Source organism: Mesoplodon densirostris, chromosome 15 (genome assembly GCF_025265405.1).
Source record: "Mesoplodon densirostris isolate mMesDen1 chromosome 15, mMesDen1 primary haplotype, whole genome shotgun sequence".
Taxonomy (NCBI): Eukaryota; Metazoa; Chordata; class Mammalia; order Artiodactyla; family Ziphiidae; genus Mesoplodon; species Mesoplodon densirostris.
The window spans coordinates 50,219,257-50,241,743 of record NC_082675.1 but is presented as its reverse complement, the minus strand read 5'-3'; the positions used below and the strand labels follow the sequence as shown (position 1 = coordinate 50,241,743).

At 40.1% G+C, this 22,487-nt stretch overlaps 1 protein-coding gene across 1 annotated transcript in view; it reads right to left on the bottom strand.

Moving 5' to 3' along the window:
* Positions 1–22,487, bottom strand: part of DTNA (dystrobrevin alpha) — a 209,294-nt gene that overhangs the window by 73,931 nt on the left and 112,876 nt on the right. The window contains exon 4 of the mRNA XM_060119629.1: positions 13,793–14,006. Coding sequence (XP_059975612.1) covers positions 13,793–14,006 — 214 coding nt within the window. The remainder of the gene's footprint in view (positions 1–13,792; positions 14,007–22,487) is intronic.

Sequence of the window (22,487 nt, the reverse complement as noted above, 5' to 3'; positions counted from 1 at the left end):
CTGTATATTAAACTCACTTCCTTCTTTCCCTTCCGACTGCCATGGCTTCTATCAGCTCTTGCTTTAACACTGTAATAACTTCTTTTTCAAAAAAATAAATTTATTTATTTTATTTTTGTCTGCGTTGGGCCTTCGTTGCTGCATGGGAGCTTTCTCTAGTTGCAGCGAGCGGGGGCTACTCTTCCGTGCAGTATGCAGGCTTCTCATTGCGGTGGCTTCTCTTGTTGCAGAGCACGGGCTCCAGGTGTGCAGCCTTCAGTAGTTGTGGCATGTGGGCTCAGTAGTTGTGGCTCGCAGGCTCCAGAGTGCAGGCTCAGCAGCTGTAGCACACGGGCTCAGTTGCTCCAAGGCATGTGGGATCCTCCCGGACCAGGGCTTGAACCTGTGTCCCCTGCATTGGCAGGCAGACCCTTAACCAATGCACCACCAGGGAAGCCCTGTAATAACTTCTTAAATGATCTCTCTGCTTGCACACTCATATCACAGATCTGACCATGTTACAGTCAGAGCCCTGTATTCGCGGTTCTGCATCTGTGGATTTAAGCAACCGTGGGTGGATATAGGGGTTGTCTGTAGGAGACTTGAGCATTCCCAGGTTTTGGTATCAGTAGGCGGTCCTGGAACCAAACCCCTGCAGATACCGAGGGATGATGGTACTTCATTATTTAAAACCCTGTTGCCTCCGTTTGCCCGCAGGATATAGTTCTAACCTTATCTGTTTTCTCTAGGCTCATCTGCTACCATTTCTGTTGCACTCCACACCACAGTGCCCTGTCAATGCCCTTCCCCCTATGCTCTGCTCAGGACTCTCCCACCCATTCATGGAGTCTCAGCTCAATATCATCATTCACTCTGCTCCGAAAACAGTTCTTCCCCTGATGTGGAATCACTCTTCCCTTTACTTTTACCTATTATTTGGCATCTGTCACTCACCTATCACTGAATGACCTTGATTTGTTTATTTACGTGTCTGCATGTATTTTGACTTCACACTGTGAGATCCTTGGGGGCAAAAATTATGTCCTCTCAATTAGCTGAATTCCCAGTGCCTCACACTTTGTCTCACACAGCGTTAGTGAACAATAAATTCCTTATATTAATTGATGACTATTAATCATTATAATAGGTGCCCTAGAATTTTGATTAAGTGGTTCACTAATTTTAGGGCAGGTAGCTGTAATAAAAATGCAATGATTTTGTAAAAACCACCTCATTCAAAATTATTCCATATCCCCTGCATTCCCAATTGCACGGATAACTGGAAGTATCAATAACTTTATTTTAGGAAGTAATTAGCTTCTCTTCCTAAGCTGAAACATGGCTCAAGTAATAACAGGAGAGTCTACAAAGTGTGGAAGAATAGGAGTATAGTGATAAAGTAATCTTCAAAATGCAGAGAAATTGAAGAGTATTATATGTGAGACCTCAAGAGCAAATGCAAGTTTCTTTCAATGAGTCAGAGAGAACAATTTATTTTTATTTTTTATGCAGTTTACATTTTCAACATTTACTTTAGAGTACTTCAAGATCTGTAAAACCCAGTGCTTTGAAATGGTCTGAGGTTAATTTCAGGATTAATTTCCATATTTTTTCCCACATCTTTATGGGAGTATAATTGCTTTACAATGTTATGTCAGTTTCTGCTGTATAACAAAGTGAATCAGCTATATGTATACATATATCCCCATATCCCCTCCCTCTTGAGCCTCCCCCCCACCCTTCCTATCCCATCCCTCTAGGTGGTCACAAAGCATCGAGCTGATCTCCCTGTTCTATGCAGCAGCTTCCCACTAGCCATCCATTTTACATTCGGTAGTATATATATGTCAATGTTACTCAGAGAGGGCAATTTAACTCAAGAAAGAGGACAGACCACAGATGATGTTGGGACAGAGAGCTCTCCAGAGGATGAAATGATGATAGCTCACGGGTGAATTCTTAAACCTTAGCTTTTAATGCAGAAGGTCCTAGGGAGATGACAGTGCTGTATTGTTGCTGGAAATGCAAGATTACTGCTATTAAACCCAAGAGTGGTTGTATCAGAGCTATTTTGCCAAATTGACATAATAAATCTAGATAAATCACCCAGTGGAGGGCGGCTCAATGAGAGTTTTGCAGGAACTGAAGGGTGAAATTAGGCCACTGGAATTTATTGGTATGTAAGCTACTACGTCAGATTGCAAATGTGACCCCTGTCACAAAGAAGGATTCAGGGGTATGCAGGAATGTACACCGTGGGAAGCACGCCAGTACCAGGTGAGTTCAGACCTTGCTCAGCCCTGGCACTGGATAAACCTTTAAGGAGTTGAATGAATGAGTGGAGATGGTGGACTTGGCTATGGAGAATGGAGGCACCAAAGAGTTAAATACAAAGGGATCTTTTTAAAGAACATTTTCAGTAGATATAACAGGATGAAGAAAAGGGGTGGAAAGAGAAAGATTTTCTCAAGGTCTTTGACAAGTTTCCACCCCAAAGACCATTACTTAAACAAAGTCACCTTGGGATCAGGGTCTCTATTTTGTTGTGAAAAAAGAATTGGCATTGACACCAGAAGCAAAAATTAGGGAGAAGGTGGTACATCCCGAATGGAGAACAGAAGAGCTATTCTCATTAGGAATCTTCCTTAGTCGGGGCAGTTTGACTCATGAACAGTCAGTGAAATCTCTTAAGTATCTAAGAAGTGAAAAGTCAAGCTCTTGAGGGTGGATAACAGGAAGCTCCTAGGAGTCTTGGGCAAACGAGCAGGAAAGCGGCATATTGTTCCAAAGTGAGTTCTGTACATGCAATGCCTCTAGGAGTAAAGTGGTTAAATGGCACATATGGAATGTTGGCACAGTTCAGGAAGTAGACCCACCAGAGTGTGCTGAGGATGAAAAACGTAGATTGTCCCTAATGCTGCAGGGCAAATGGTGCTCCAAGAGGAGCACTAGAAAAAGTCTACACACTTGTCTTGCTTTTATGAAAAGCTACGGCCACAACACACCCTCAATTTCATGTGTAGTTCAGATTGCCACCTCAAGAAACAACAGATGCCATATGATCCAGCAATCCCACTCCTGGACATATATCCAGAAAAAACTCTAATTTGAAAAGATACATGCACCCCAATGTTCATAGCAGCACTATTCACAGTAGCCAAGACATGGAGTCAACATAAATGTCTGTTGACAGAGGAATGGATAAAGAAGATATGGTACATAGATACAATGGAATATTACTCAGTCACAAAAAAGAATGAAATAATGTCATTTCCAGCAACATGGATGGACCTAGAGATCATCATACTAAGTGAAGTAAGTCAGAAAGAGAACCTAAAAAAATGATACTAAGGAACTTATTTACAAAGCAGAAACAGACTCACAGACATAGAAAACAAACTTAGGGTTACCAAAGGGGAGGGGTACATCAGGGGTTTGGGATTAGCAGATACAAACTACTATATATAAAATAGATAAACAACAAGGACCTACTGTATAGCACAGGGAACTATATTCAGTATCTTGTAATAAAACATATGGAAAAGAATATGAAAAAGAAATATATATATAAAACTGAATCACTTTGCTGTACACCAGAAACTAACACAACATTGTAAATCAACTATACTTCAATAAAAAAAGATTAAAAAAAAGAAAGTGGCAACAGAGCCAAATGTGTTTGAGAGTATTGTCTGCAGTGTACAGTGTATACTGGATACAGCATACAGTGTAGCCATTAGAATCATTGACTTTTAGGACCAGAGTGGGCCTTAGAATCAGTGATCAATGACATGACCACATAAGCTTTAATTTGTGAATGAAAGCGGCTAGTGTAAAAGGTACAGTAAAAGCTTTAAAAATAAGTTTACTACCAGCCTATCATTTTTATTAAAAGAATAATTTTACTTTTAAAGTAAAACAAAATTTTACTTATTTTAATATTTTCTCTTTCAATGTAGAGAGAGAACAAAAGGCATATACATATTTTACTCACTTCCCCGTCACTATTTGTTTTTTTGCATCATGAAATAGATTTTTTTAATCCAATTATCCTGAAGCTTTTGTCTTTGCAAATTTTACTCTCCTGTTCTAGCTCGACATCAAAAATACCTAATTAAATTGTTATCTTGATATTTAATTAACACCTAAAAGGATATTTAAGAGAACCAGCAAATTATCAAAGGTAGAAACTAAAATTGCTTCACTAATCAATGTTTCTTTGAATTGTTTATTTCCCCTTATACCTTGTTTGCTCATTCTGAAAAATTTCAAATTTTCCTACAGGATACCTGATTGAAAATGGGAAAAGGAAAGCACTTACCCTTTGGTTAAATATATATATATGGAAATTGGTAGAGTGTCTGTCTTAAAAACATGCATTACTTCAAAGTTTGACTCATCATCACAGAAAATGAGTAACTGCTTTATGCTGGGCTTTTTCCATGGCTATACAAAGAGACAAACTGACTTCTTTTAACTAAGATACTACTTTTAGGGAAAAGTTGTCTGGGAAGGAAAATCTACTTTTGACAAGAAGGAAAAAGAACAAATATATACTAATAGGTCTGGGATGGTAGGCTGAAGTTGGAACTGTAAAAATTTAATAAACAGAAACGTCAATTAAATAGTCAGGAGGCCAGCAGGGGGAGCTCTAAGCCCTGCGATGATAACAGAGCTCAACCGGAAGAAGAAAGACTCCTTTCCTGGCAAGGACTCAGCCAATGAAAAGCCATGGACTCTTTGTTTACTACAGCCCTCCCAACTTCCTTTCCTCCTCTATAAAAGTGCTCCCCTTGCCTTGCCCTGTGGGGACTCTCCAGGGTTGCAGACCCCGAATAGCAATTCCTTGTTGATCCCAAATAAACCCTTTGTTCTCCCCTTTCTGGAGAAATAACTGGTAGTCTATTTGCTTCAGGTCAACAGAAACAGAATATAAAATTTCTCCAAGTTCCCAAGAGAGTTCCCTGTTTGAAATTACAGAACCCCAGGACAAATATCAAGTCCCTGAAAGTGAGAATGAATCCTGACCAATTCTTTTTTGAACAGGCTCAAGGAATTATTTATCTATTTAAGAATACTAAAACCAGGAGTTCTTCTCTTACCAACATATTTTACCAAAGCATTCGGAAAGCATTTATGATAAGCAAAGGCCCAGCACTCACACTTGGGTTTCTCACACACTTTGGTGGCTTAATTCACTGGGAGATTATGACCGCCTGGAGGGGTGGGATGGGGAGGGTGGGAGGGAGGGAGACGCAGGAGGGAAGGGATGTGGGAACAGATGTATATGTATGACTGATTCACTTTGTTATAAAGCAGAAACTAATAAAAAAAAATTCACTGGGAGAGTTGCTTCCTCCTCTGTCTTCCACAACATGCCTCTGTCATAACACGTTTCTCCTCTGGGAATTATTTTGTTCATATGGAACACACATTTATTAACTCAATAAATATTTATTAGCAATACCTCAGAAGTGGGGCATATAAAGATGAATAAGACGTGGCTCCTACCCTCCAAATTTGCCCATCATCTACTTGGGAGAAGGAGTCAAAACTAGTTAATTTTAATACAACACATTTTAAGGGCAGAGTCCATGTCTTACTCAACTATCATCCCCAGTCTATCGTAGCACCTAGAACATAGTGAGTTCTTAATACATGTTAGTTAAATTAATGAATGCACAAGTGAAATGTTCTGATTTACCACTTAAGTTTTATACTGAGCAATACTAAGTTTTGAGGAAAACTACAAAGGTTAACTTAATGGCCCTTAATATTAGATGGTGCAGTCATGTGAGTTGAATTTAGAAGGGATCACAGACATAATTACTCTTGTTTTGGGGAGACTAAAGTTAACATGTGAACACATAGAACTAAATCCCTTATTTGGCCCTGGCACCACTTTGGGCTCCCCATAATGTTAGCAAAACATCCGGGAAAATAATTCTTCATAGCACCGGGCCAGGTGAGTTTGCCAGGAGTTTGTCTAGAATGGAGAATGGAAGGGGCCAAATCTGTTGACATGTCTCCCTCTCTCCCATGAAATCCCACCTGCCACTCATCCAAACTACATCTGACAGGAAGACGAGTGACATTACGGATGTTCAATTTATCTAAAACCATGAAAATTCTTTGGAAAGAGCTTCCCTTTTAGCAACATGTAGGAATCTTGGAACAAGGTATTTCCCACCAGCACAAAATGTTAGTGAGTAGAGAATGTGGACATGTTGGATTTAAGATGTGCTAAGAAAAAAATCACCAAGCCAAGTACATTTTAAAGATGGAGGCACATACATAATAAAACGCCAAGAGAAGAACATTTGGTTTCGTGTGACTCTTCTCTTTTTCCTTCATTCTCACCCATCCATAGAGCCTCACATGTAAACAACACATTTTGTTGGTGTATTTTGCAGTGCATATTGCATTGAACATCAGAATCGTTTTTACAACTCAAAAGGCAGAAGGATTTTGGCAGAGTTCCAGGATTATTTCATATCCATGCATCTGAAATAGTGCTGTGGTACCTTTCATCATGTCGGGGGCTCAGCAGTGGGAAAGGATATTCAAATGGCTCAGCAAGGTTCAAGATGTCAAACAAAGAGGAAAATTCCAGAATTTTGTGTTCTCTATGAAAGACTATTATACGATGGATTTGGAGCTCTGGATGGCTGTCATAAAACTGACTGTAAATCTACAGTGTAAAACTTATTAAGTCCAAATAGCTCTTTCACATACACTCTGTCAAATATGTCTAAAGATCACAAACTGGAAAGGTTAGGAATGTGAGCATAATAATAATATCCTGTAATAAGCAGGGTAAGTCTGGGGGAAAAAGCACATTAATTCTCATATAAAAAGATGAAACAGAAAGCATGAATAGAGCTGAATTTAAACTGATGCCTGAAACAAAAGGATTTTTCCCCACTTACCTCACCTAGTAGGAAACTGTATGACCTGCAAATTATCTAACCTTTTTATGTCTCAGCTTCATCACTTACTCAACCTGAAAAATTATAATAATGTAACGCCAAACCAGTAAGATTATTGGCACACAGTAAATGCTGAGTACATTTTAGCATAATTATAATATTATTAACATCATTAGAGAATTCGCATTAAGAACTGACGTAGAGAATGGACTTGAGGACACAGGGAGGGGGAAGAGTAAGCTGTGACAAAGTGAGAGAGTGGCATGGACATATATACACTACCAAACGGAAAACAGACAGCTAGTGGGAAGCAGCCGCATAGCACAGGGAGATGAGTTCGGTGCTTTGTGACCACCTAGAGGGGTGGGATAGGGAGGGTGGGAGGGAGGGAGACGCAAGAGGGAGGAGATATGGGTATATATGTATACGTATAGCTGATTCACTTTGTTATAAAGCAGAAACTAACACACCATTGTAAAGGAATTATACTCCAGTAAAGATGTTAAAAAAAAATCTGACTCTACATTAAAAAAGAAAAGAAAAAAAGAATGGACCTCCAAAAATAGGAAAACCACTGTTTAATATATATCATTGTCCTACTTCAAGTTTTCGAATATATGTGGAAATAATATTTGCTAAAAGTGAGGCCCCTGTCATATAATCTACTTTATGAGGAACTGTGCCAATAAGGGAGGCTCCTGAATTGAAATGAGATTAAGTCAACTGACAAAAGTTGATGTTAGTGTTTCCCGGGAAAGCAGGAAGAGAGTAAAGAGAAGCACATTAAAGTCTGTTGTGAAAATGGGATCGCCCACATTAGTAACCATGGACATCTAGTGATCTTCTCTGTGGAGGAGAAGTGAAAACAGAGGGTATGAATCTAGATGACAGAGCAAACTTAGACCCACTAGATTTAGTAAAAGATTGGAGATTAAGGAGGGCTTAATCTCAGAAAAAGAATGAAAAGAAATTAGTGTGATTAGAGCTAAGTCTACCTTTGATTTTCATTCATTTATTCATTCACTCATGGATTCATTATGAGCTGGGTATTGGCTCAGGTGCTGTACATATAAAGAAAAAGACATGGTCCCACTTGAAAGTTGCTTGTGGGGGCCAGTCAGATAAGCAGAGAGACAGGCATCTCAAGAGACTATCAGAGTCATGTTCAAGGAACTGTGGGACCTGGCAGAGGGTGAGCAGCTTGGCCATGAGAGCTGAAGGGCTTCACAGTGTATCAGTGTCTATGACCCCACCTCTCCAAAAGGCCATACATGATCAACTTTGAAGAATTATACCTCAATATACCTCAATAAAGGTATATATGTTTTGTTTTTTAATTTTAATTTTATTTTTTTATTTTTTATTAATTTTAATTTTTTTTGCAGTATGTGGGCCTCTCACTGTTGTGGCCTCTCCCGTTGCGGCGCACAGGCTCCGGACGCGCAGGCTCAGCGGCCATGGCTCACGGGCCCAGCCGCTCCGCGGCACGTGGGATCTTCCCGGACTGGGGCACGAACCCGCATCCCCTGCATTGGCAGGAGGACTCTCAACCACTGCGCCACCAGGGAAGCCCTGTTTTTTTTTTTTTTTTTAAAGAATTATTTTCATCTTGTACCTTTCCACCATTTTTTTTGTTGTTGTTACTTTCAATTCCCTAAAAAGTAATAACAGTAAAAGTCCTTAGAACACTTCAAAGAGATTTTCACCCCCACTGGGATATGGACAAGAAGTGAGAGGAAACGGGCTGCCGAGTTAGTGGCTTCTGAAAGAGAGAGCCTCAGGGGAAGGCTCCTGCCACCAAACAGGGAAGGAGGCAAGGCAGGCCAGTTCCTGGGGGACACGGAAGGAAAGAGAGAAGAGGAGGAGACTGACTTAAGGCTCTGGTCATTTCCTCGTATTCTTCTTCCCTCTCAGCCCTGCTCCCTTCTTCTGAGACCTCCTTTCCCATGCTTCCCAGGCACACCCCTCCATTTCCCTAGAGACACTTAGAGAAGAAAGCTTCTGGCTGTAGAAAGGGTCTGCTTAGAAGTTGGTTGGTTAATAGCCCACTGGGTGATATCCCTCCCAAGTATCCTTTTTTTTTTTTTAAAGAAGATATTGGGGGTAGAAGTTTATTAATAAATTTATTTAGTTTTGCTGAGTTGGGTCTTCATTTCTGTGCGAGGGCTTTCTCCAGTTGTGGCAAGCGGGGTCCACTCTTCATTGCGGTGTGCGGCTCTCTCACTATCGCGGCCTCTCTTGTTGCGGAGCACAGGCTCCAGACGTGCAGGCTCAGTAGTTGTGGCTCACGGGCCTAGCTGCTCCACGGCATGTGGGATCCTCCCAGACCAGGGTTCGAACCTGTGTCCCCTGCATTAGCAGGCAGATTCTCAACCACTGTGCCATCAGGGAAGCCCCCAAGTATCCATTTTTAGAAGGAAAGTGATCAAGACAGAAACCTTCTAGACTGAAGGGACTGCCTATTCAGTGACAGGATGGCAAGCATGGCATAGGCCATTGGAGGCAAATGCTAGGTCTTGACAGTCTACGAATCATCCTATGTATGTAGTGATGTACTGTATCTTGAGGCTGACTTGGCCAAAGAGCAGAGAAACCTCACAACCGGGAAACTGACCACAGCCTGCGGCAAGCATGCCTGTGTAAGAACTGAGATCCAGGGATTCTGGCGGGGAGAGGAACAGAAGGGTGCTACTCTTGGGGAACTATGGTTGTGGGAAAGTGAGCCTGGTTCTCAGGGGTGCATCCAAGTCAAGTGGACCTTGATCCTCATTTCAGGTCACTATTTCTTGGCAGAGTTCAACTGGCTGGGGCTGGTTAACTTTAAGGCACAAGCAAACTAATGAACATATTTCTTTGAATGCAAGTTCTTATTCTTCATGGGTTTAAATTACTGTCTTTCCTTTAAATTTTTTTTTTTTTACATTACCTCTTTAGAGTCCAGGTTGTTAAGGCATCTCTAACTCTTTTATTTTGGATTTTTCCTCTCTTTTTCTTTCAGTATGTCCATTTAAAATACAGCAAATGAGGGGAAAATCTCCTAAATGTTTCAGTGATTTTGTAATAGCAACAGCACTTCATTGATCTACCAGTATCAGGTTCATTCATGTCTACCAAAATACAGAAGGCTCCCTTAAATACTTGGGTTCTGCGAATTAATGCCATTTGCAGCAACATGGATACAACTAGAGATTATCATACTAAGTGAAGTAAGTCAGAAGGAGAAAGACAAATACCATATGATATCATTTATATGTGGAATCTAAAATATGACACAAATGAACCTATCTACAAACAGAAACAGACTCATGGACATAGAGAACAGACTTGTGGTTGCCAAGGGGGAGGGGGGTTGGGAGGGGGATGGAGTGGGAGGTTGGGATTAGCAGATGTAAGCTATTATATATAGAATGGATAAACAACAAGGTCCTACTGTATAGCACAGGGAACTATGTTCAGCATCCTATGATAAACCATAATGGAAAAGAATATGTAAAAGGAATGTACATATATATATATATATATATATATATATATATGTATAACTGAATCACTTTGCTATACAGCAGAAATTAACACAACACTGTAAGTCAACTATACTTCAATAAAAAATAAAAAATAAATATTTGGGTATTATGGGATAGGTAGTAGGAAGTGACATCAGATTTCCATACTGGATCTCAATTGGATAATTAGAAGTTTACTATTATAAGAGAGAGAATTGAACAGTCCTTTTATTCTTATTTCTATTCTTATATTCACTTCTAAATTGTATTTTCAGGTACTGGGACTTCCTGACGGCTCACCTCTCACATTGTCTAAAATTTCAAAATCCATCAGACAGAAAATTTGTTTTGCAGTAGAACTGCCTGTATTCATTTGCTCTGCCAAAGGAGAGCAGGCAGAAGCGTCTGCAGACTGGGGTCTCTATGTGGATGTGTCTGTGAATCTCTACAATGAGATTTCTTTGGGTGGATGTGTTTCTAAATCTACTACAATGAGATTACTGAAAGAATATATCAGGGGCCTTCCTATTGCAGTATAATTGCTTTACAATGGTCTGTTAGTTTCTGCTTTATAACAAAGTGAATCAGTTATACGTATATCTCTTCCCTCTTGCATCTCCCTCCCTCCCACCCTCCCTATCCCACCCCTCTAGGTGGTCACAAACCACCGAGCTCATCTCCCTGTGCTATGCGGCTGCTTCCCACTAGCTATCTATTTTACGTTTGGTAGTGTATATATGTCCATGCCATTCTTTCACTTTGTCACAGCTTACCCTTCCCCCTCCCCATATCCTCAAGTCCATTCTCTAGTAGGTCTGTGTCTTTATTCCCATCTTATGCCTAGGTTCTTCATGACCTTTTTTTTTTTTTTTTAGATTCCATATATATGTGTTAGCATACGGTATTTGTTTTTCTCTTTTTGACTTACTTCACTCTGTATGACAGACTCTAGGTCCATACACCTCACTACAAATATCTCAATTTCGTTTCTTTTTATGGCTGAGTAATATTCCATTGTATATATGTGCAACATCTTCTTTATCCATTCATCCGATGATGGACACTTAGGTTGCTTCCATGTCCTGGCTATTGTAAATAGGGCTGCAATGAACATGTTGGTACATGACTCTTTTTGAATTATGGTTTTCTCAGGGTGTATGCCCAGTAGTGGGATTGCTGGGTCATGTGGTAGTTCTATTTGTAGTTTTTTAAGGAACCTCCATACTGTTCTCCATAGTGGCTGTATCAGTTTACATTCCCACAAACAGTGCAAGCTTTTGCACAGCAAAGGAAACCATAAACAAGACCAAAAGACAACCCTCAGAATGGGAGAAAATATTTGCAAATGAAGCAACTGACAAAGGATTAATCTCCAAGATTTACAAGCAGCTCACGCAGCTCAATAACAAAAAAACAAACAACCCAATCCAAAAATGGGCAGAAGACCTAAATAGACATTTCTCCACAGAAGATATACAGATTGCCAACAAACACATGAAAGAATGCTCAACATCATTAATCATTAGAGAAATGCAAATCAAAACTACAATGAGATATCATCTCACACTGGTCAGAATGGCCATCATCAAAAAATCTAGAAACAATAAATGCTGGAGAGGGTGTGGAGAAAAGGGAACTACTCTACCTTGGTATAATCCTTAAGCTTAGCATCCAACAATCTTGCAATGATTCAGCTACATTATCATAGCTATTTAGAGAACAGTTACAGCTCTGTTTTTTGAAATGCTCTTCCCAATATTTCCAAACAAAAGTGAAAAATCTATTAGGTTAAGCCCCATCTGTTTCACAAAATACCCCATCCTTATTGTTAATTTGGCCCCATTTCTGTATTTACAGAGTTGGTCCAAATTATGTTTTAGCTTTCATTCCTTATGAATCCTCTAGAAATACCCCAAGATGTAGCAGGAAATTCTCTCTATTTACATTTTCTATTGTTACAACAAATAGAGCTCCTGAAGACTTCAGTAACAGGTCTGAAAGCTGCCATGCTCTTGCTAAGGGGACACGACAGAAACGCTGTTATAGAAATTCCACGGCTTGGTTCCACTCTGCCCCCTGTCATGTGGAACCACATCTTCCTCTTCCAGCCCTGTCGCTTGGCTACCACAGTGATTAGCCCAAAGCAGTACATCACTTCTGAAGGCTGCACAGACTAAGCATGGAATCTATCAGGCTGGACTGCTTGTTTATTTCAACTTCAGAATTTCTCAAAATATTAACATGGAGACAATAATGTATACTGGTCAAACTGAGCATGTACAATTCTGTCACCACGCTAGGTTGCAAAATGACAGCTGGTGACTTTTGTCAGTGGCATAATAACATTAGCCTGGCTGGAACATCTCCAGTGCTGGGTTTAAATATTCCTAAACATTGGCTAGACAACGAGACTAAGCACAATCTTCTGAGATTCTTAAAATGGCATTGTTGAAAGATCAAGCTAGCAATTTTCCTTTTTAATATTCAAAACCAGGGGTGAAATTGGAGGTGCTGATCCTGTATCTAGCCTAGGGGCCATCAGCAAACGCCCCTTTGAAATTTTCGGCTGATAGTGGGATTCAGGGGAGGTTTTACATTTCACAGGGCTGCCACATGTGCCTTGGAAAAAAAATCGAAGCTGAATCTCTAAATCCCCACTCTGCCACTATCATGCTGAGAGCCACTGGACCTGCCGATTGTCACTGGACAAGTGACAATCTCTCTGTGCTTCGGGTCCTTCATCTGTAAAATGAGAGGTTTGGAAGAATGGTCTTTAAGATCTCAGACAGTTCTGAAATTCCCTGAGTCTGCGAGGGGAAGTTATAAGATAATGAGGCTGAGTTTCAGTCGTGGTGCGTGGATGGCATCACGTTGTTTTACATGGTACATTATTGACCAGTCCATTTAATGCAAGTCACAGCTACTTTTACTAGGCTGGTCAAGGAAGGAACCCTTTTCAACATCTGTTTGCTCTGGGGTCTTGCTATGACACCTCAGAAGCACTGTCTTAGACAATTTGCAAAGGAGAGCGTTAAAAACATCCTCCCACATCATGGTTCATTAAATCGCTTCACGGGCCTATCACGCAACGCTTCCAAGCATCCATAGCTTCTAGGAAGCGTGGGATGAGTTAAATAAAGGTCAGCACATAAAATACAATTGTCCTCCACTTCCTATGGAGCTATTTTACTCTCTAAGTCATTTCCAAAGCATTTAAAATTTATATTAAACACATAGAAACTTTATTGAGATAAGTATCTGACCAAGAAAAAAAGAAGCAGTTGGTTACTCTAGAAAATTCTTTGGTATAAAGACCAAGAAGCACAAGAGGAAGGGGAGACCGAACATGTAGTGAGTCACAGATATTCAGAGGGAGCTTACGGATCAAAGGCTGCCAGCAGGAAGTTTAGCAGGAGGCTGATGGACTGCTCCACCTGAATTTGGTGAGTGGTTGGCATCCTTTTGTTGAGCTGGTAAAAAATGGTGGAGAGCACAGCCTCCAATCGGGCCACGTTGAGTTCTATGTTTGGGTCCACATTGTTCAGACCATTTTCCCTCAAAGCTTCTATGACGTTCCAAATGTCCACCAGGTGCACTACATACAATGAAAGCAGAGTGGACACGTCAGACCAGAGTGCATGGAAAGGTAAATTCATTATTATACATGTACCATCTGTCCTGTTTTGTCAAGGTGCCTCATAGGGTTCAGTATGTGTTCCACTACTATAGGAGTTGACATCAGTAAAGGCACATAGTTCAGGATCTCAAAGAGCTGATGTACAATGTGTAACAGCAAACAAATGATTTTCTGAACATCACAGTAGAGAGTTATTTCTATTCTTCATAATAGACCCTTGAAATACTTACATGTGAGGATAAAGGAAGTTAACTGGCAAATGCAAAGGTCCAAGGGAAGTCACCTGGCATTTGTATCCAGGTCTAGTTGGGTTTTTAAAATATTGAGATATAATTGGTATATAACACTGTGTATGTTTCAGGTGTTGATTTGATACATTTCTATATTGATTTGATACATTTCTATATTGCAGTATGATTACCACCATAGCGTTAGCTAACACATCATGTTCCATAATTATCAGTTCTTTTTTGTGGCGAGAACTTTTAAGATCTAGTTTCTTAGCAACTCTGAAGTATATAGTACTTGTGATTAAAATTAACAAGTCTATGTGGCTTTAAAGCATTTTCCCACTTGTACACACTGACCCCTTACAAAGAAAAGAGAGAACCAACACTTAAATTCTAGTGTTTGAAAGACTATCAAAACTGCATTTGAGTATTTAAAATATTTTCATTTATTTACGTATTTTTAGTAGTATGACGTTTGAAATAAGAAAAAAGGGAAAGTTAAAGTAAGCAGGAAGGCAGGCGGGGGAAAAGGAAAAGTTATCTTTACAATGCAGCAGTAGAACTAAGGCAGAGATCACTTAACTCACCTGATCAAGAACAGTTTCTTGGTTCCATTGTTAGTAAGCTCATGTAACTTAAGTCATGGTTACTTTCACTAGGATAGTCAAGAAATCCATTTCTATTTCTTTCCTGTTCACCCCGAGGTCTTGTTATGACATTCCCGGATAACATCACCACAATCAAGATGATGGACACGTGTATCAACCCCAAAGGTCTCCTCGTGCACCTTCTGATCCATCCTGCTCCCCACCCCAGGCAACCACAGATCTGCTTTCCATCACGATTTTCTAGAATTCTATATGGCTGGAATCATACCATATGTACTCTTTTTTTGGTCTGTATTCTTTTATGTAGTGTAATTATTTTGAGAATCATCTATGTTGTTGCATGATAATAGTTTGTTCCTTTTTTTTACTGCTGAATGGTATGCTGTTAAATGGATATGCCACCATTTGGTTATCAACTCACCTGTTGACAGACATTTGTGTTGCTCCAGTTATTGGTTATTATGAATAAAGCTGCTATGAACAATCATGTACAAATCTTTGTATAGACATATACTTCCATTTCTTTTGGTAAATACTTAGAAACGAAGTGGCTAGGTTGTATGGTAGGTGTATGTTTAATTATGAAACTTCCAAAGTGTTTTTCAAAGTAGTGGTAGTGTTTTACACTCCCATCAGGAGTGTGAGAGTTCCAGATTCTCCACATTTTCACCAAATTTAAAGTTCACTTTTCATTATACTTTGGTGTTTTTTTTTTTTTTTTTTTTTTTTGCGGTATGCGGGCCTCTCACTGTTGTGGCCTCCCCCGTTGCGGAGCACAGGCTCCGGACGCGCAGGCTCCGGACGCGCAGGCTCAGCAGCCATGGCTCACGGGCCCAGCCGCTCCGCGGCATATGGGATCCTCCCAGACCGGGGCACGAACCCGCATCCCCTGCATCGGCAGGCGGACTCTCAACCACTTGCGCCACCAGGGAGGCCCCTATACTTTGGTGTTTGAAAATAAACATGTTGATTTTCTCAATGAAGTATATCCTTATGTTTTAATTTCTGAGAACTATACACACCACATAGGCTTTTCCACCAACAACTTTCAAGTTTTAGTCTCCTATCTCTTTGCTCACTTCTGATACTATATTTGAAAAACAAAACTAACATCTATTGAGATCCTGGACTTGAAGTTGAAATTAACACCAGACTTGGAATCCAAAGACCTAGGTCCACATCTAGCTCGTCTACTATGAGTGCATACCCTTTTAGCCTTGACTTAGAGCCTCACTTTCCTCGTCTATAAAGTGGGGATTGTGTTCATTAAATGGAAAAATGCATGAAATCAAAAGTGGTAGTGCCTGGTACATGGGTACAATACATTATACATGAACAAGTGAATAATGTGAATCATGTCAAAAGAAAACTTTTTTGGCATATCTCTGGTTTGGAGCAGAGGAATACAAATCACTTTCCAACTGAATTACTTAAATATTTATTAGAGTTGGATGAATTCAGATGTGATTCCAATTTTGCAACCTTCTCTGTATATCACATAACAAGGATGTTCTTTGTATTTCTTAATGTTATTTATCCAATTTTTCAATTTAGCAAGTGAGGTACTCCTAGGGAGATGGCATTACAAGTTGAATTTATTTATTAATTAAACTTTCTTGAGGGAAATAGCTGGTATTCCTATAATTATTCCCTATATGTTTGATCTACAAATCCTCTGGATCTAGTCCTTGGGGATGTCTGGGTACAGGATACAAAGAGAGCAGTTATGATGAGATCTCCCCCATCATCCTGATTGGTATCTGTGCCCAGGTAACCATAGGAAGTGGGCTACTGACCTATTCTGATCTGGATCCTGGCTATGGATCACATGAAACAGGCATTGGAGAAGAGGAATATGGACTGTGAACTTGAGCACAGGAGGGAGTTGGCTACAAGGCAGGAAATGGCTGCTGGTGGAGGGAGATAGTCTGGATGGCTAGGTCTCTCCTGAGGAGACGTTGTAGAGCACGGGGAGGCCCTCAGGATTCCCACAAGTGGAATAACACAGGTCCACGGGGGTGGCCAACAGACCCAGAGGGAGGTTCCTTAGGCAATTTAGCCTCTGCGTGTCCAGCCTATACTCACCTCTTCTCTTCCAAACCCACTTTCTCTGGGGTTCCCTTCTCTAGTGAATGGCACTAGCCCCCGTCCCTCCCCCTGGTCCAGCCAGAATCTGCATTTCATCCCTGGGTCCTCACATCCCACGTGTTCTCAGTGACCAAGTCCTATGAATATATCTCTTAAATGTCACTTTAATGCCTCCATTTCCATGGACCCTTATTTGCATCACCCAATTCCATCATCCACTGCTGTCTTCATTATCTCTTATTGGTTGACTAAATCAGTTCTTTTGTCTTTATTCTTTCTCCATTCCAATTCTTCCTACACATTGCAGTCAGAGTGATATTTCTGAACTGCAAATCTGACATGTCACTTGTACGCTGCTGAAAGTCCTTTAATAACTTCCCATTAATTTGAAATCCAAACTCTTCAACATGTCTTGCAAAGTTCTTTTTGATCTGGCCTCATTTACTTCGTATCTATGTCTCATCCACCGTAACTTAGTGTCAGTACCATTTCTTCAAGGATGTCTTCTGGATCCCCTGCCTCTAGGTTTTGTATCCCTCCTATGTGTCACCTTAGAATCCTGTTCTTCCTCATCACAGTATTTATGAACTCTCTGTACAGACCAGCTGGTCATCTGTTTCCACCAGCTGGTCACCTGTTTCCACCTCTACATCGCACATGCCACAGAAAGAGACTGTCATGATAATTGTTCACACCCCTAGCACTGTCACAGGGCCTCACACATCATAGGAGCTTAATGAATACTTGTTGGCTAAGTGAGTGCATGACAAGGAAATGACAACAGTGAAACAGGGTCTTCTGAGGATGCATTCAATTGCTAATGACACAACAAGGCATAGTCATGAACAATCACACAAGCCTTGGATTGAATCTTAGATATATCAACAGTCAAATTACTTGACTTCTCTGGATCTTCATCTTAGAAAAGTGGGGCTGATAACAGTCCTTACCCTCCGATGATGACTATGAAGGTTAAATGGGATGATGCCGGTAAAATGCTTGGAATAAGGCGTATACCATAGGAAATAATAATGGCCGAGGATTACAGACAAGTTAAACATCTGAAAATCATATGAAAGTTATTAAAAATAAATCTGTTCTGTATTTGTGTCTTTACATATCTAAGGTCTCAATATAAGGAAAAATAAAATACTAATTCTGGCTGTGAGAATAGATAGTTATAAGTGACTTAAAAAAAACTAGTTTTCATAATTATGTGCTGGGCACTGTGGTAGGTCCTGGGGACTCGATGGTAAACCATACAGGTGTGGTTCCTGCCTCATGGACTAACAGTCTGGTGGGGATACAGGCATGCCTCACTATCGCACAAACAGATAATCAGAAATCATGACTTACTGTGACAGACAGGGTGCCAGGTACAAAACGGGATTATGATATGGTCGTGAAGGGGCTTGAAGAACAAGATAAGGTGGAGGAGCACTGTAACTGCTATAAGGATTTTGGTCTTTATGCTAAGACATGGGTTTTGAACAGCAGAGTGACATGGTCAGTAATGCAGCTTAAAAAATATCATTTCTGACATTGAGGGAAAAAAGGAACAGAGATGGACAGGCACACATGCAGAAATCGCTGGAGACTATTGCTCTAGTCCAAGTAAGAGACTGTGGCATTTTTACATAGGGGGTGGCAGGTATGCAGACAACTATAATTATGCACATTATTTTCTAGGAGTGGCAGAGTGGAAATGATACAGATTTTGCCATCATAAAGACTGAGGTTTCACTCCTGGCTCCACTAATAACTGTAAAACTGTGGGCAAGTTATTTCACCTCTATACAGTTTATTATTCCCTTTTTAGAAATGAGAAAGCTAATGCCACCCAGAGGAAGTTGTAGTGAAGATAAAAGAGAAAAGGTATACACAAGTGCTGACCACAGGGCTTGGCACATAATATTTTGTGTTAAAATAATTAAACACTCTCTGATCTGCAGCCATGCTATGCTATTATTAATTTACAAGATTTATTATGAATCCAAATTTAAGTTTTAGCCCAGTCCTCCAAATTCAATAAACTAATTAACATACAATTTTGAGCATATATTATGTAGGTGATATCAGAGAAGCACAAACACCATCCCAGCCACAAAAGCAGATACCTATTCAGTTTGGTTGTCAAATATTCTGCGTTAGTGGAGTTTGAATTGATTTCACTGTATTTGTTAACAGAGACCTGGTAAGGAAGGCCTGCTTTCATAAAGATTTCTTGGAAGCTTTATTTCACTGGTAACTACTTTGAGAGGTTCAGATCACAGCACAGAGTAGTACAAGTTCCTGGGTGGTTGATTGGGTTTCCACCTGGTTTCCCTACTGGCTATCCATTATGACCTGAGCAAGCCACTTAATGTCCTTAAGTTTCAGTTTCCTCATCTGTAAAATGTGGACAATAACAGCTTCCATTACCGGGTTATTGTGGGAAGCAAATGAGATAATCCATGTAAAGCACTTCACATAGTGCTTAGTGCATAACAAGCATTCAATACCTATTAATTATTATTGAAAAAGGTAAGTATCACAAGACTTTTGCTTAATTAAATAGGAACATAAAGAAATGAGCTAAGTTGAGAGTCATTAGGAAGTTATTAAGAGGTCTGTTTTAAAGGGCTGACAGTTGTATGAGTATGTTACTTATTGTTGAGCTATCAAGTCATTTTAGAAAACGAGGAATTTATTTAGGTCATGCAATGACGACTATGTAACACTAGATGGCACTGTGAACACTTTACTAAATATCCATCAAGCTTTAAATGTCCATCACAGAGCACCTACTATCACGCACAGGTGATAAGAAGTGGGGTTTCCTCATCTATAAAACTACATACTTTTTATACTAATATATTACATAAGACATCAGTTTGCATAATGAAATTATTCAGATAACATTAACCATATCAAGAATAGACAAAATGTATTCTTTTTTTAAAAGATTTTTTTTTTGATGTGGACCATTTTTAAAGTCTTTATTGAATTTGTTACAATATTGCTTCTGCTTTTTGTTTTGTTTTTTTTGGCCCCGAGGCATGTGGGATCCTAGCTCCCCAACCAGAGATTGAACCTGCAACCCCTGCACTGGAAGGCAAAGTCTTAACCACTGGATCACCAGGGAAGTCCTGACAAAATGTATTCTTAAAAGCAATATTTAGTACTTCACAGAATCTTAAAAATAATATGTTAATTTCAGACATTTATTATTAACATGTCATGGTCTGTCTTTATAAATAAATAGAAATAGACAAAGCTTCAATAGTTTGCCTTAAATTCAGGAAATATCAGGAAGAAAATGGCTGGGTCAGAGGCAGGATTGGGGGGTGGGAGGAAATGTTTGTTTGTGGGCAGAGAAGAGTTTGTTGATCTCAAGCGATGTTTCTTATCTGTTTGCTGATGTCTTACACTCTATTAACAAGAGATGGACTCTTTATTTCATAGATATAGATGACTTATATCCAAGTATCCCTGAGATAAGTGCAAAAATGCCAAACTCATTTACACCAGATAGAAATGACCGAGGTCATAAACTTTATGAGAAGTAGGAGAATCATATAAGTAGGGTAAAATCTGGAAGAGAGGGTACAGATAGGATAGGAAAATCAAAAGACACTTCATGAAACAGGGTTCCTCAAAATTCCCAATTCCAGATTCTACCACTTACTGATTCCAAAATTTAGCAGGGTGGGAAAGGGTTTTGACAAAGCTCTCCAGGTGACTCTTGACAATCACTGACTTATATACCTTTAGAAGGCTCTCAGAGGGCTTGCAGCTGGGGAGGGTCAATAACCATCATCTAGTGACTTCATCTCATTCACTTTGGAGTGGTGGTTCTCAACCGTGGCTGCACACTGGACTCACCTACAAGGCTGTAAAATAGCTCCCTGGTGATGCTGCAGCTGCTGGTCCAGGACCATACTTGGAATCCCAAGACACTAGGCATGTTAGAGATGCAGACTCTCAGGTCCCCACCCCAGACCTAGAGAATCAGAATCTGCATTTTAACAACATCCCCAGGGAGCTTGTATTCACATTAGAGTATGAGAAGCACTGCTCTAAGGCAGAAGTTCTCAGTCCTTCGGCATCAAGACAGCCTCCTACGTTCTAATAGGTTGTGAGGTACATCACAAGAAGCTGGTCACTATCAATTTATGCAGTTTAAGAATGATTTATATAATTATGTCTATACACATTTGTGAACAAAAAAAGAACAAAGAATGTTTATTACTCATCATCCAGCTTTACAAATGTTAAGTCGCAACCCACTGCAATCAGCCACTGACAGTGCACCCTGAGGGATGAAAAAACAGGATGAGGCATTCTGTGCTTTGTATAAATGGGCACCTAGATAGTTAAGATACACATCTCAGGAAGAATTTTAATGACCCCAGATTCTTGCATCTTCCTATACACAGAAAAACACGAAAATCATTAACTTGAGATACCTGTTCTTTGTGCCTAGCAGTAATCTTTTACCAAGATGTATGTTTGACATCATGTACTTCCCAGCCAAAAAATTCATATATATATATGAATTTATCCCTGCTACCCCATATATCCCTGCTACCCTTCGGAGCAGCTCCTTAGACCTATCTCCCGGACTATAGTCCTCTGTAAGTCCCTGAATAAAACTTGAACTCACAACTCTTAGTTAGGCTGGGAATTGAACATAATCTGTCGATATGCCATTGGGAATATGCATACCCTCTAGTGTGTAGACGGTGTGTTTGTGTGTATATATGTGTGCATGCCCATACACATGCCCTCTCAACCCTCACCCACCCTTGCCACCGATACTTAAAGTGACGGTGACCGTTATCTGAGGCTTTGTTATGACTTGTTTTTCCACCTCTGAGACATGCAGGTAAGAGCAGGGTGAGTTCTGCTGTTGATTTACTCATCAAATCCCACTGCAAACCAGATAGGTTGTTTCTCCTGAAAACTCATCCAACTCTTCCCTCCCTGGACCAAAGTTTCCTGACCTTCAGGAAAATTCCCAGCAGGAATTTTCCCTTGTAACCACACTCTTCAGAGTATGAGAACCAAGTTCAGGTGGTATTTCTGAGTAGTTTATACTGTGGGTTTGGAGTGCCAAATTGTGTTCATTCACATAGCAGATCCTGAAAATATGTTTGTAGGCTTGTAGAAAAGTTAATTATGGACATTCATTCTTTTAGTTGTCCAGTAAATTCTGATGCTTTTAGCACTAAAAGATGAGCACACATTAAAGCATTGTCTTCTTCCTATGACAGCTCTCAAATAGCAAATTTCATTCAGTATTCTAAATGCCAAGTAGACTTTAAGTCAAAATGCTTTTAAGGAGCTTCACATGTGGGTCAGGCCGCCACAGGGTGGGGTGTGAGGAGGTGGGGAGAGGAACGTATCCCCTTGTGAGTGCCAGGAATGACTTCAGAATCCTCTTCAAACTCATTACCCCAAGCCACTAACAAGCCTTCTTTCTTAGCCTTCCATTCCAAAGACTAAAACTTCATTCATACATTAAGTACTTA